This window comes from Stegostoma tigrinum, chromosome 7, assembly GCF_030684315.1.
Source record: "Stegostoma tigrinum isolate sSteTig4 chromosome 7, sSteTig4.hap1, whole genome shotgun sequence".
Taxonomy (NCBI): Eukaryota; Metazoa; Chordata; class Chondrichthyes; order Orectolobiformes; family Stegostomatidae; genus Stegostoma; species Stegostoma tigrinum.
The window spans coordinates 6,884,747-6,898,538 of NC_081360.1; the positions used below are offsets into that span (position 1 = coordinate 6,884,747).

At 45.1% G+C, this 13,792-nt stretch overlaps 1 protein-coding gene across 3 annotated transcripts in view; it reads left to right on the forward strand.

The window, feature by feature from the left end:
• si:ch211-45c16.2 (mitogen-activated protein kinase kinase kinase 13) overlaps positions 1 to 13,792 on the forward strand; it is a 146,656-nt gene that overhangs the window by 70,308 nt on the left and 62,556 nt on the right. For all 3 annotated transcript variants that reach the window (XM_048534823.2, XM_048534824.2, XM_048534822.1), the window contains exon 2: positions 9,696 to 10,286. In XM_048534823.2, the coding sequence (XP_048390780.1) occupies positions 9,755 to 10,286 (532 nt within the window). In that variant the 5' untranslated portion in view covers positions 9,696 to 9,754. The remainder of the gene's footprint in view (positions 1 to 9,695; positions 10,287 to 13,792) is intronic.

Consider the following 13,792-nt stretch of genomic DNA (forward strand, 5'->3'; position numbering starts at 1 on the left):
TTTTGGAAGAAACTGCAGTGTCTCTCTGTCAAACATTAAATTTACTTAACACTCTCATTCTGCTATCTTATATACTATAACTACCATTTTCTCCCCTTGATTTGACGATGCCGTCCTGCTCTAAGATGTGGATTGAATCATCAGAAACTCTGACTGATGCCACTCCATAGCCATTCCTAACTCATCCAATATCTTTGTGCTGATTATCCCAACTGTGCTTTCTTACAACTCTGTATGTACCTGTGTCACCCTGCCAGTAACTGTACTTCCTTACAGCTCTGTACATACCTGTGCTTCCTTGTCAGTAACTGTACTTTCTTACAGCTCTGCAACACTCACCTCTGTCCCTCCTATGACACTGTGTCTCAAGAGTAGGACACAGCAGTGCATTCAGTAAAAGGCCTTTATCAAAGTGCAGCTTAAGCTGTCTGCCCACAGGGCACGCCCGATGATAAAGGTGATATGACTACAGCCAACTGGGAAGGACATTTGTACCCGATTGGCTTTCAGTCCAAACCATGAGGATTTAATCAGTCAGAGACTGTCAGGTAATAAAAGTTAGTTTGAGGAGTTTTCAATTCCAATTCACCAATTGGCTTTTAGTGTAAAAAGTTCAAGAAGTTAAGATTTTTCACTGCACCCTCCCTCTGGAGGAGCAAATCTGGATTCCTAAACAATGGATCATTGTCAGTTAACAAATATTTCACTCATTTATGGAATGTGGGTGTCCTGGCAACGCCAATATTTATTCAAAGGTAAAGAGGACCTAAGCAGTTAATGTTATAAAGATTACACTTCATTGTCTAAAGTTTAAAAATGTATTACTATAACCAATATAAATCAGCACTCAAGGGAGTTGTATACATAAAAATAACAGAAGTTATATATTAATGTACATAAACCTGTGGCTGGTGTAATGTGTAAAATTGCTCCTGAGATGCTGCTTGGCCTGCTGTGTTCATCCAGCCTCACATTTTATTATCTTGGAATTCTCCAGCATCTGCAGTTCCCATTATCTCTGTAAAATTGCTTCTGTGTGTTTTTACAATCAATCTTGTCCTATGTACAAGATACCTTTTTTGTTTTGAAAATGATCCCCAACACCTGATTGAAATTTTCAAATTGCCCCGACTGTTCTTTGAGTGAATACCTCTGATGGTGGATGGAGTTTGAGTCTGATTGGAGGCCAGGCAATTCCAGCACTGGGTTTATCTTACGGGACATTGACATCCGATCTGGAAGTCACTGATCGCTTGGCTTCAGCCTGCGGCCAGGTACTGCCGCAGTGAAGTGTTGGTTTTTCCCTGTCACGCAAGTGACAGTGAACATGGTTTTAGTTCTGCGCAGAAGGACCGAAAACAACCTGTTAAACAAAAACAACCTTTGCACCCAATAAATCAGTGAGGGAATTCCCTGCTCACTCTCAGTCTGTGACACCTCTCGGTGGTGACTGCCTCGAATGGGGGAGGTCACCGCCAGCGTTGTGGAATTTCGAGTCTGGCGTCTGTGTTTCGCGAGGCATTGTTCATCGCCCAAGTGGGTCTCTGAACTCCGAAATAAGAAGGGAATGCGTTGCAAATCCTCTACTGGTTAGTCCGTGCCTGAGAGTCGAAAATGGGCAACTGTACATGTGGGAACTCGCAGTTAGTTTCAACTGCTCTGGGAGTGTTTGACCAGAAGGCATACACAGAACTTTACTCTGTGTGATTCACTCTGCATCTCGCCTTGTGCTATACCTGGCCTGAGAGCGTTTGATGGAACAGTGTTGAGGGGGCTTCAGTCTCACTTGAAAAGAGCGGAGGAAGCGTCACTTTCAGTTTAAAATAGTACAGAGTGCTTTAATTCTGTATGTGACACCATCCTATACCTGTGCTGGAACTGCTTGATCTGGTCAGTGCAGATAGAAGATTCATTGTATGTGTAACTCCTGGGACTGTTTAATGGGGACAGCGTGGAGGAAGATTTGGTCTTTATCTAACCCTGTTCTGTACCTGTCAGGGCAGTGGTTGATGGGGACAGTTTAGAGAGAGTTTTATTCTGTATTTGCCCTGGGAGTGTTTGATAGCGACAGGGTCGAGGAATGTTTACTTTCAGTTAGAGGAAGTTTTACTCTGTGTCATAGCCAGTGTTGTACCTGTCCTGGTAATGTTTGATGGGGGGAGTGTAGAGGAGGTTTTACTCTGTAACTAACCTCTCGCTGTACCTGTCCCTGGCAAGGTGACAGTTTTGAGGGAGCTTTGCTGTGCATCTAACTCCATGCTGTCCTGTCCTTTGGCTGTTGGTGTAGATAATGCTTTATTGTATATCTAATCCCATGCTGTACCTGTTCTGGGAGTGCTCAATTGGGACATTAGTGGGACCTTTATGTTCTGTTAAAAACAGTATAAGGAGTTTTACTCTATCCAACCTTGTATTGATCTGTCCTGGGAGTGTTTGATGAGGACAGTGCGGAGGGAACTTTACACTGCATCTATCATCATGCTGTCCCTGTCCTGGGAATGTTTGATTGAGATATTAATGGGAGCTTTATTTTCTGTTAAAAAGAGTAGAGAAAGCTTTACTCTGTATCTAACTTTGTATTGATCCATCTGGGTGTGTTGATGGAGCTTTAGTCTGTATCTAACCCTGTGCTGCCCTGTCCAGTGAGTGTTTAAAGGGGACAGTTTTGAGGGAGCTTTACTTTGGTATAAAGCAAATATGGGCTGGGCTGTATGAAAATAGTGCTGAGTTTACACATTTTTTTTACTGTCACTAATGCTTTTATCCTACAGTATGGGAGCAACAGCTGTATTGAGAAGATGTAAATATTACTGAATTGTAGTTATGCTCTATTTTAGAGTCATAATCTGCAGTTGTTTAAATTCCCAGCCCTGTAAAACAAAGCAAAATTCTAAGCTATTTTTGCCAGTTAGAGCTTTTCTTTAAAAGATTATGCTGCTCAAGTGCATTAATTGACAGGCCATCTGCTGTAGCAGAGAAATAAAAGCATTTCCTGCCATTTCAGTAGATTTCAATGATGACTTTTCCCAAGAGTTCTTGTTATGGCTGAGCCAACTAAGAATGCCTGGCTGAGTTTCAATATGTCAAAATACGCTTATCTCAGCTGTGATTTGCATTCATCTTTTCATTGATGACTTTAAGAGGCTATAAAAGGATTAGATGTTGCTGGTGTGGTCACTGAACAGAAGATTGTTTAATAACAAATTGGCCACTCCAGTGATTTAAAATCTTTGAATGAGTTTCATGAATGTGAGTTTCTTTTTGCTTTGTCAAATTTACGTGAGTGTCATCTTGATTAGATTTCTAGAAGTTAATTCTTTTTTATGTTCACATTGCTCCTGAGGTTCATCCACGGTGGAGACTAGATAAATAACTTTGGAGTAGTAGGATGGTATAAGAGACGGCTGAGGTTTGGGTGGGGTGGTAGGAGCTAAAAGGCCTGATAGCCTTTTCTAAAAATGGATCCAGTCTCGGAGGATTGAGCTGGGCCTTTAAACCAACACATTTTGGTATGCCCCCACCTTCCCTGAGTGAAGATTGGGTCCTTTATATCATAGAAAGATAGGAAATCGGAGTTATTCAGCCCTTTGGATTTGCTACTTCTCTCAATATGATCGTGGCTGATCATCCAACTCAGTATACCCTATTCCTTCTTTATACCCATACCTTTTGATTGGAACAATGTCTAACTCCTCCTTGAAAACAGTAATTGCTTTGGCCTCAACTGATTTCTATGGCACAGAATATTACAGAATTTCAGAACTCTTTGGTGAAGACAGTTCTCTTCATCTCAGTCTAAAATGGCCTATCTGTTGATAGTACCTATTGATCTGGCCCTTAGTTTTTGTATACACAGACTCACAAATCAATTTGCTTTTCCACAATTCCTTCTCTCAACAGCTAGAAATTACTTTGACGTATCTCCTTTCGGTTCATGACCAGACACCCTCCAACATTGAAATACCTCTGTTTAAAGGTTGCTTTGTCACATGCTAACTGGCGACATTGTCATTCCAAGCCCTTCCTCAGTCCAGCACTGCATGGTGTCTAACCCTCCTGGAGCATCACTCAGTGTCTGACAGACACTGCTGCAAAATTATAAGGACGTCAAATACTGTCGATGAGGTTTGATTGAAAAAAAATGTATCTGTTTGACTGGCAATTCAAGCATCATCAAAGCAGAAACAGAAAGTGCTGGAGAAACTCAGCAGGCCTGGCAGCATCTGCGGATAGAGAAACAGAGTTAACATTTCGAGCCTGGTATCCCGTCATTGGAACGCAGGAAGGGTTCTGAAGCAGAGTCATACCAGACTCAAAATATTGGTACAACTGAGTATCTTACTGGGCTGTTTTAGATCAACCACATTGCTGTGGGTCTGGTGTTGTATGAAGGCCAGACCAAATAAGAACAGCAGATTTCTTTCCCTGAAGGACATTAGTGAGCAGAAAGATGGGCTTTTACAAAAATCGATGATTGTTTCATGGTAACCGTTATTGAGTTTAGCTTTATCTTCTAGTTTTGTTTTTCAAATTAAACAATTGAATTCATTAATTAAACTTACATATTGTTACATTAGGATTTCAAGCCACTATTGCCAGGCTTTATCCTGGTTCTTGAGACTATTAGCCCAATGACTACACTAATGTCTCACCTGATGATGCCGGAAGGTGTCTAGCAACTCCTCCGGACTAGAGTGTTAGTGCTGGTGTGACACACAGTGTTAGTGTGGTCTTTGCCAATGTGTGGTCTCTGTCAATGTGGGCAGCAGGGAGAGAAAGTTGTAGATATCAGCACAGGTCAGAAGCAGCCAAGTTCATCAGAGAAAGTGAGAGACAAGCTGAAAGGTGAGGAAGTGAGAGAGAGAGGAGTCCACCTGCCTGTCTTCCCCGAGGAGGTGAGGTAGAGATACCAGTGAGTTGTGGACTTAACTGGTTTGAAATGCTTTGTGTTTCATTGCTGGCTTGTCAAGTCTGTGAATCAAAACAGCACGTTCTGTACCCAGACGTCACACACTGGTAAACAAAGGGAGCGTGTTGTCGTTGTAAACCTACCGCTGTCAGTTCAGGTCAGGGTTACGTATCCTGGCCCATCACATGACCTCCTTTTTCCAACGGTTCCCTCGCCTAGCCCCTCTCTCTGTCAATCACCTGACATGTCCTTCCTTGACCCCACACTCTCCAGAAAGCAAAGGAAATCTTTGCTACCCAATGTGATGAACCATCTCTTGTATGTTTATGGAATCAAATGTTTACAGATAATTTAAAAAATAAACATGGACACAGTTTATTGCGCACACCCACCATTACTTCTTCGATTAGTCCTTCATTGCTGACTCCAGGCCCAACCTGAAGATGGGGAGTGGGGGTAGGTAACATCATTGAAACAGAAAGTAGGAGCAGGATTAGGCCTTTTAGCTGGTGGCAATGTGTTGAATGTCTCTTCAAGCAGAGAGTGCCCATGAGTCCCAGTTAGAGCGCCCTGGGCTAAATATCCCTAACCAACCTGTTCGGAGATGTTATGGCACACTTTTGGATTAGGTGGGAGTTGAACTCCTGGCTCAGATATAGAGACACTACCACCACACCTAAGACCACTTAGTGGCCACTGTGTTTTTTATACTTGCTATTATGCACAACTGAGTGACCTTCCCAACATGAGTCTTTTTAAACTAATAACCACCACCAGTTAAAACACCTATGAACCTAGTGACCAGTGTAGAGCAGTGTAAATGATACCGTGGCACCTGTAATTGTTTTCTTTGCGTCCTGTTTGGTTAATTGGATTAGACTGAGTATCCCCATGTATAATTCAGCAAGTATCTGGAGTGGATTTCAGCTTGATACTCTGACTTGTGACCCAGGCAGCTCACTGTCCTGCTGCTCGTCTCTCCAAAGAGGGTGTCCCTGTTTCCTGATTTGTCTTGGTGACTTGGTTCAAAATAAACAGCAAAACCTCGGTCTGTCACATTCTTTACTTAAACACATGACTTGCCTCCAGGACCAGCCCAGGTTCCTGCAGTCTGTATCTCCATGGGCCTTTAGTGCTGGGTTGAGTTCAGCGACTGGTGTCAAGCTTTTGCCCGTTGTAGGCGGTGGTGGGATTGTCATTGTGGGGAGGATGTGAGGGATCAAAATGGACACACTAGCGGTGGAGTGCTGTGAAGGTTTTGTATAATGTTAACAGGAGTTTTTCAGTGTAATGTAAAGGGTTAAAATGACTATGTAATTAAGATAGTCTACACCAATGTGTAAATGAGATGTAAGATCACATAACTGCAAGGAACCGCTTCTCTCCAGCTGCCTCATGGCACAGGCTTGTCCTCAAAGGCAGGGGGGTTAGTCACTGGCTCAGTAATCCAGAAAACCACATTAATGCTCTGAGGATATGGGTTCAAATTTCATCATGGTAAATGGTGAAATTTAAATTCAGTGACAGATCTGGAGTTAAAATAGTTTAATGGTGACCATTGCCAATTGTCTTAGGACCCCGTTCTGATCACCAATGTCTTTTAGGGAAGGAAATCTGCCATCCTTCCCTTGTTTGGTCTACATGTGACTCCAGACCCACAGCAATGTTCTTAATTCTTAGCAGCCCTCTGAAAAATTAGCAATGGGCAATAAAAGCTGACCTAGCCAGTGATGCCCTCATTCCATGAATGAAGTTTTAAAAAAACTATTACTTAACATGAGAAATAAAGAACATAAGACCTGGGCAGAGAAGTAGGCCATTCAACCCATTTAGCCTGTTCTGTCATCCAATGAGATTACGCATCATTCGATAATCCGCTACTCCACTTTCCTGCCTTTTCTCCACAACCCCCGATTCACTTATTGATTAAAAATCTCTCTCTGTCTCAGCCTTGAATATACTTAATGACCCAGCCTCGACAGCCCTCTGTGATGAAGAATTCCACAGTTTCACTACCCTCCGAGAGAAGAAATTGCTTCTTATCTCTGTCTTGAATGTGTGGCCCCTTATTCTGAGATGATGCCCGTTGGCCCTAGGCTCCCCCACAAGGGGAAACATTCCTGTCAAGTCCCCTAAAAACCTTGTATCTTCCAATAAAGTGCCTCTCATTCTTTTATATTCCACTGACCCAACTTGCTCAATCTCTCCTCATAAGACAGTCCATCAATACCCGGGATCATTCTCTGGACTGCCTCCAATACCAGTACTTTTCTAAAGAGCCGAAAAATGTTCACAGCTGTGGTCTGTCTAATGCCTTGTATAGTGTTAATAAGACCTCCCTATTTTATACTCTGCTCCCTTTGAAATAAAGACCAACATTACATTTGCCGCCTTTATTGTCCTTTGAACTTAGAGGCCGGCTTTTTATGATTTATGTATGAGGACTGCCAACAGTTATGATGCTGCCCCAAGGGGCATATTTTTAAGGTGACAGGAGAAAGTTTTAGAAAGAACATGGGGACAACTTTTTTACATAGAGAGTGGTTTGTGTATGGAATGAACTGCAAGAGGAAGTGATGGTTGCAGGTACAGTTACAACATTTAAGAGACGTTTGGATAAGTACGTGAATGAAAACATTTGGAAGGATAATGGGCCAAACGCAGACAATTGGGGCTAGTGTAGTTTGAGAACTTGGTTGGCATGAACTAGCCAGACAAAGGGTCTGTTTCCATGCTGTGTGACTCTATGACTCCATGAAGTGGATCCCCTTAGGGTGAGGGCAGCAATGGACTATCCAAGCACAGCAAGAGTCAGAATTAGACTCCAGAAGGGGACGGAACAAATCTGGAAGAAGGAAAGAAACCCCAAATTATTCACTTCACTACAGGTTGCAGTTCACCGGGCTGATCACCCCTATCATTGTCAGTGCTCCGATGTTTAATCAGTGACGGGGTTTCGTGCAGTGTTCATTGCTACCGTGAGTGTGCAGGGTATAATTACTGTAGCACAGGGTTTGGACTGCTGCCATCTCAGTGACTTGCTTGGACAGATTGTTTGGCTGTCATCTGAGAGCTCTGTTTCCTATCTCTGCAATTTTCCCGTGTCAAGTGATGCCAGATTGTAAAAGATTGGTCTTTGCATTATTCACAAGCCTGTGAGGTGGAGTGGAGTGAGGCTGCAAACTGAAGGGCTGGGATGGGAGGCCCAGAAGCAAGTAACCGTTCATCAGTCAGAGTACCATCATTTGCCGAATGTGTCTCCCTCTATACCTGAAGATGTGAAATACAGAGAGAAAAGAACATTTTTGCATTTATAACAGTTGTTTTTTTACACAACCCTACGGTGTCCTAAAGTAATACATTTCAAATGATAACCACTGTTGCAAATGCAACAATTTTGTTTACAGAAAGGTCCCATAAACAGCAAATTGACTGCCAGGAGAACAACTAGAACACCTGCAAAAAATAACCCAATGGAGAAGGAGGAAGGCCCCAGAAGTCCCTGTCAGTCACAGGCCCCCCCACCCCCCACCACCCCGTCAATCACAACCCACGCCCCGGCTGGCACAGCAACCCCTCCCGCCATCAGCCACAGCCCCGCCCCCCCACTGTCCGACACAGCCCCCCCCGCTGTCAGTTACGCCGCTCACTGTCAGTTACAGCGCCCCCCCCGCCACTGCTGTCAGTTACAGCCCCCCTGCCTGGCTGTCAGTCACAGCCCCCTCCCCCCCACCAACGCCACCGGCTGTCAGTCACAGCCATCCCCTGTCAGTCACAGGCCCCCCTGTCAGTCATAGGCTGCAGCCATTCACAAGGCCCAACCTAGCCACAGGGGCAAGTGGATACAGGGACAGGTAAATTCAGGTGGTCTCCTGCTGAAATTGTTCACTGGCAGAATGGATACATCTACTTCCAGGTGCGCTTCTGTTTTCATTTTCTCATGTGGTATAGGCATCACTGGTTGCCCAATATTTATTGTCCATCCCTAGTTGCCTTGAGAAAGTGGTGGTGCACTGCCATCTTTAACCACTGAAGTTCATGTGCTGTAGATTGCCCTTCGGGAGGGAATTCCACAATTTTGCTCCAGTGATACTGAAGGAATGGCAATATATTTCCAAGTCAAGATGGTGAGGGGAACTTGTAGTTGGTGGTGTCCCCTTTATTCTGCTGCCCTTGACCTTATAGACAAAGTAGTCATGGCTTTGAAAGGTGCTGTCTGAGGATCTTGGGTGAATTTCTGCAGTGTATCTTGTAGATAGTACACACTGTTGCTCAGTGGAGGAGGGAATGGTTGCCTGTGGATGTTGCGCCAATCAAGTGTCTGGTTTCCTCTGGATGGTGTCACGATTCTTGAGTGTTGTTGGAGCTATATCCATCCAGGTAGCCATTTTGGATTGACATGAGGAGAAAATATGTTCACCCAGAGAGTGGTGACCCTGTGGAATTCTCTGTCACGGAAAGTGGTTGAAGCCAAGGTATTGAATGTTTTCAATAAGGGGTTCAATATAGTTCTTAGAGCTAAAGGATCAAAAGGCATGGGGAGGGAGTGGGCACAGGGGACTGAATTGGGTGATCAGCCATGATTATATAGAATGGGGATGCAGGCTTGAAGGGCCAAATAGTCTCCTCCTGCTCCTGTTTCCTATGTTTCTATATTTTTGAGGCTTTTGTGCTTATGCTCTGAGCCACGATGTGGGAGACCTCACTCAGTGGGGCCCAGCTGACGCACTGAAGGAGGTTCAGCTCTGGGCCGGAGATTCACCGACTGTCCCCTTTCTTCTTGCAGGTTGGGCAGTTTGCCCGTCACGCTGGGCCGCCTCCTAGAATGGTGCTGAGAGCTGCCCCATGCACCCGCACGGTGTGATGGCCAGTCCGCAGGAGGTCCTCCCATGGTCACCCACCTCCCACCTCACCAAGCAGAGTCTGACGGAGGATCTGGGGGCACCGGGGGGGGACCCCGCGGTCCAGGCAGGGGGCCACGGTCTCTCGTACTCGCCGCCGGAGATCCTGGACAACCTGTGTGAGAGGACACCCCCACAGGCCCAGACCGGCGCCAACTCCAACCAGGCACTCACCGTGACAGTGCTGACCAGCATCAGCGAGGACTCCCGCCACTACTTCCAGAACAGCATGCTGCAGCTCAGGGAGCAGGAGGACAGCAGCAGGAGCTCCCAGGGAGCCGAGGACAGGAACGGCAATGAAGGAGAAGGCGGCAACCATGACGGACCGGAGGAGATGAAGATCCATTACAACCGCTCGGGCTCAGGCCTGGGATCCGGGCCTGGGGGATTTCTTGAGGGGCTATTCGGCTGCCTGAGGCCTGTGTGGAACATCATTGGGAAGGCCTACTCCACAGACTATAAGCTGCAGCAACAAGGTATGTGACAGCCCTGCAGTCAAAAACAGTCTTGTAAGTGGTTAGCCATGTGCCAGTTACCTCTGCTTCAGTGCACACGGGTGAAAGCTTCATTTGTTGTACTCATGTACCAATTTATGTTCTGCCCAAGTTATTACAGTCCCGCAGGATAGTGGGCAGATTCTTGTGCCATAATGGGTGGCAGGAGGGGTATTTAATTGGTGGTGGGAAGTGTCCAGAAGGGATCCTAGGCATCCTGTCCCCTCCCGTTTCCCCACTTCCACCCCCTCAATGAAGTTGGGACCAGGGATCTTGCCCCAGTAACCCCCATGCCACCCCAGGGACCAGTCCACCACAGTAAAGGGATTAAGGATCTGTTGTAATAAAGGGGTGAAGGGTCTGCTGCTGTGTAAGGGGTTAATTCTGACAGTGTGATATGCCGATGAGACAGGATGTGATGCTGTGTCACATGATCCTGCTCTCACTTGCAGCCTTGCAATACAATGAAGCCACAGTTGCACACTGCAACCCATCCTCCCTGCACCTCCACTGCCCACCCCCCACCCGAACCCTGGTATCACCGCCATCTGGGATCCAGCAACAATCCTAGGCCTCAGGTGGCCATCATATTGCCCATGTATAGGATGACTGGAGTTGCTGCCCCCAATTGCAATTGTTAACATAGAACATAGAACATAGAACAGTACAGCACAGAACAGGCCCTTCAGCCCACAATGTTGTGCCGACCATTGATCCTCATGTATGCACCCTCAAACTTCTGTGACCATATACATGTCCAGCAGTCTCTTAAATGACCCCAATGACCTTGCTTCCACAACTGCTGCTGGCAACGCATTCCATGCTCTCACAACTCTCTGCGTAAAGAACCTGCCTCTGACATCCCCTCTATACTTTCCACCAACCAGCTTAAAACTATGACCCCTTGTGCTAGCCATTTCTGCCCTGGGAAATAGTCTCTGGCTATCAACTCTATCTATGCCTCTCATTATCTTGTATACCTCAATTAGGTCCCCTCTCCTCCTCCTTTTCTCCAATGAAAAGAGATTGAGCTCAGTCAACCTCTCTTCATAAGATAAGCCCTCCAGTCCAGGCAGCATCCTGGTAAACCTCCTCTGAACCCTCTCCAAAGCATCCACATCTTTCCTATAATAGGGCGCCCAGAACTGGACGCAGTATTCCAAGTGCGGTCTAACCAAAGTTTTATAGAGCTGCAACAAGATCTCACGACTCTTAAACTCAATCCCCCTGTTAATGAAAGCCAAAACACCATATGCTTTCTTAACAACCCTGTCCACTTGGGTGGCCATTTTAAGGGATCTATGTATCTGCACACCAAGATCCCTCTGTTCCTCCACGCTGCCAAGAATCCTATCCTTAATCCTGTACTCAGCTTTCAAATTCGACCTTCCAAAATGCATCACCTCGCATTTATCCAGGTTGAACTCCATCTGCCACCTCTCAGGCCATCTCTGCATCCTGTCAATGTCCCGCTGCAGCCTACAACAGCCCTCTACACTGTCAACGACACCTCCGACCTTTGTGTCGTCTGCAAACTTGCTGACCCATCCTTCAATCCCCTCATCCAAGTCATTAATAAAAATTACAAACAGTAGAGGCCCAAGGACTGAGCCCTGTGGAACCCCACTCACCACTGACTTCCAGGCAGAATATTTTCCTTCTACTACCACTCGCTGTCTTCTGTTGGCCAGCCAATTCTGTATCCAAGCAGCTAAGTTCCCCTGTATCCCATTCCTCCTGACCTTCTGAATGAGCCTACCATGGGGAACCTTATCAAATGCCTTACTGAAGTCCATATACTAAGTGAGTTTTGTTTCCAGGGACCCCTAACCACAGCTGTAGTCCCTGCTGCTGTTGGCCTGAGTGAAACAAGATGAGATGAGCCTTTCCAAATAGAGGTGACCCCCACGGTCTTAATGGTTCTTCAGCCAGCATCCCTGTTGTCATCTGCTGGATTCCAACCATTGTGCGCTTTCAAATATACATGGTAGTATTGCGTACATTCTATTATTAGTATGAGGGACATATTTGCGTTGGACATAAATAGCATTGAGTTCCAGTTCATATCAGTATTTTGTACAAATTATTACTGTGAAACAGTTAGCATTGTGTAGTAATAAAAAAATGCTGTTAATACTTAACAGGTCATTGTTAGACCATGTGAAAATTGTGAACCTCTTTGTTTCGTGGGTTTCCTCCGGGTGCTCCGGTTTCCTCCCACAGTCCTAAGATATGCAGGCTGGGTGGATTGGCCACGCTAACTTGTCCGTAGTGTTCAGGGGTGTGTGGGTTAGAGAGGGATAGGTTTGGGTGGGATGTTCCAAAGGGCAGTGTAGACTTGTTGGGCCGAAGGGCCTGTTTCCACACTGTAGGGAATCTAACCTAATCTAATCTAATCTATTTCTGCCATGATGTGGAAATGCTGGTGTCGGACTGGGTTGGACAAAGTCTGAAGTCAGACAACATCAAGTTATAGCCCAACAGGTTTATTTGAAATTGCAAGCTTCCAAAGACTTCACCTGATGAAGGGACAATGCTCCAAAAGCTGGCAATTTCAAATAAACCTGTTGGACTATAACCTGGTGTTGTCTGACTATTATCTGGCAGTTAGTAGTTGTATAGTGTAGATTTCATTATGGTGTACTTGTGATTATGGAATATTAATGGGTATTCCACTACAGTTGGTATTATGTACCATTGAGTATTGTGTATCATTTATTGTTAATATGTGAAATATACTGATGTTATGCACCAAGTTAATATTGCCTAGCAGTGAGAATTGCCTGTCTCTTATTAAGAGTGTAATTTGCATATTAGCTGTGTGGGCAGTTAATACAGTATCAGCATCATATATTTTTCTGCATCAGTTTACAAAATGTGCCAATTTCTGATTAGGGCTGATTACAGTAATGTACCAGTTGCCCACCTTCACAGGGAGGATTGTATTTGAGTTAATGTTATGTACTTGATTATTGCCTGTGGCAGTTAGCATTAGATACCAAAAAATCTTGGGAGTCAGGTTAATCTTGTACCGCCTAACAATATTCCAGATTATATTGTATACTTGTTAGTATTGCCTACCGGGTTGTAACATGAGTCAGGTTGTACAGAGTATAATGTTGTGTGCTGTACCTGGTTGTTTAGTCAGCCTCTTTGTATGCCATGTTGAATTCAGTACCCAGTTACATTCTACACCAGGTCCTTTGTGCATCAGGAGCTAACATGTACAAGGTTGTATTTTGTACCAGGCTGTATCTATACCAAGTTGTATTTTCCTGCATGTTGTATTGTGTAGCAGGTTTTGTTTTGTACCAGGTTGTACTGTGTAACAGGTTGTGGTGTGTACCAGGGTGTGTTGTGTGCAAGAGATAGTAGGAACTGCAGATGCTGGAGAATCTGAGATAACAAGGTATAGAGCTGGATGAACTCAGCAGGCCAAGCAGCATCAGAGGAGCAGGAAGGCTGACATTTCGGGCCTAGACTCTTCA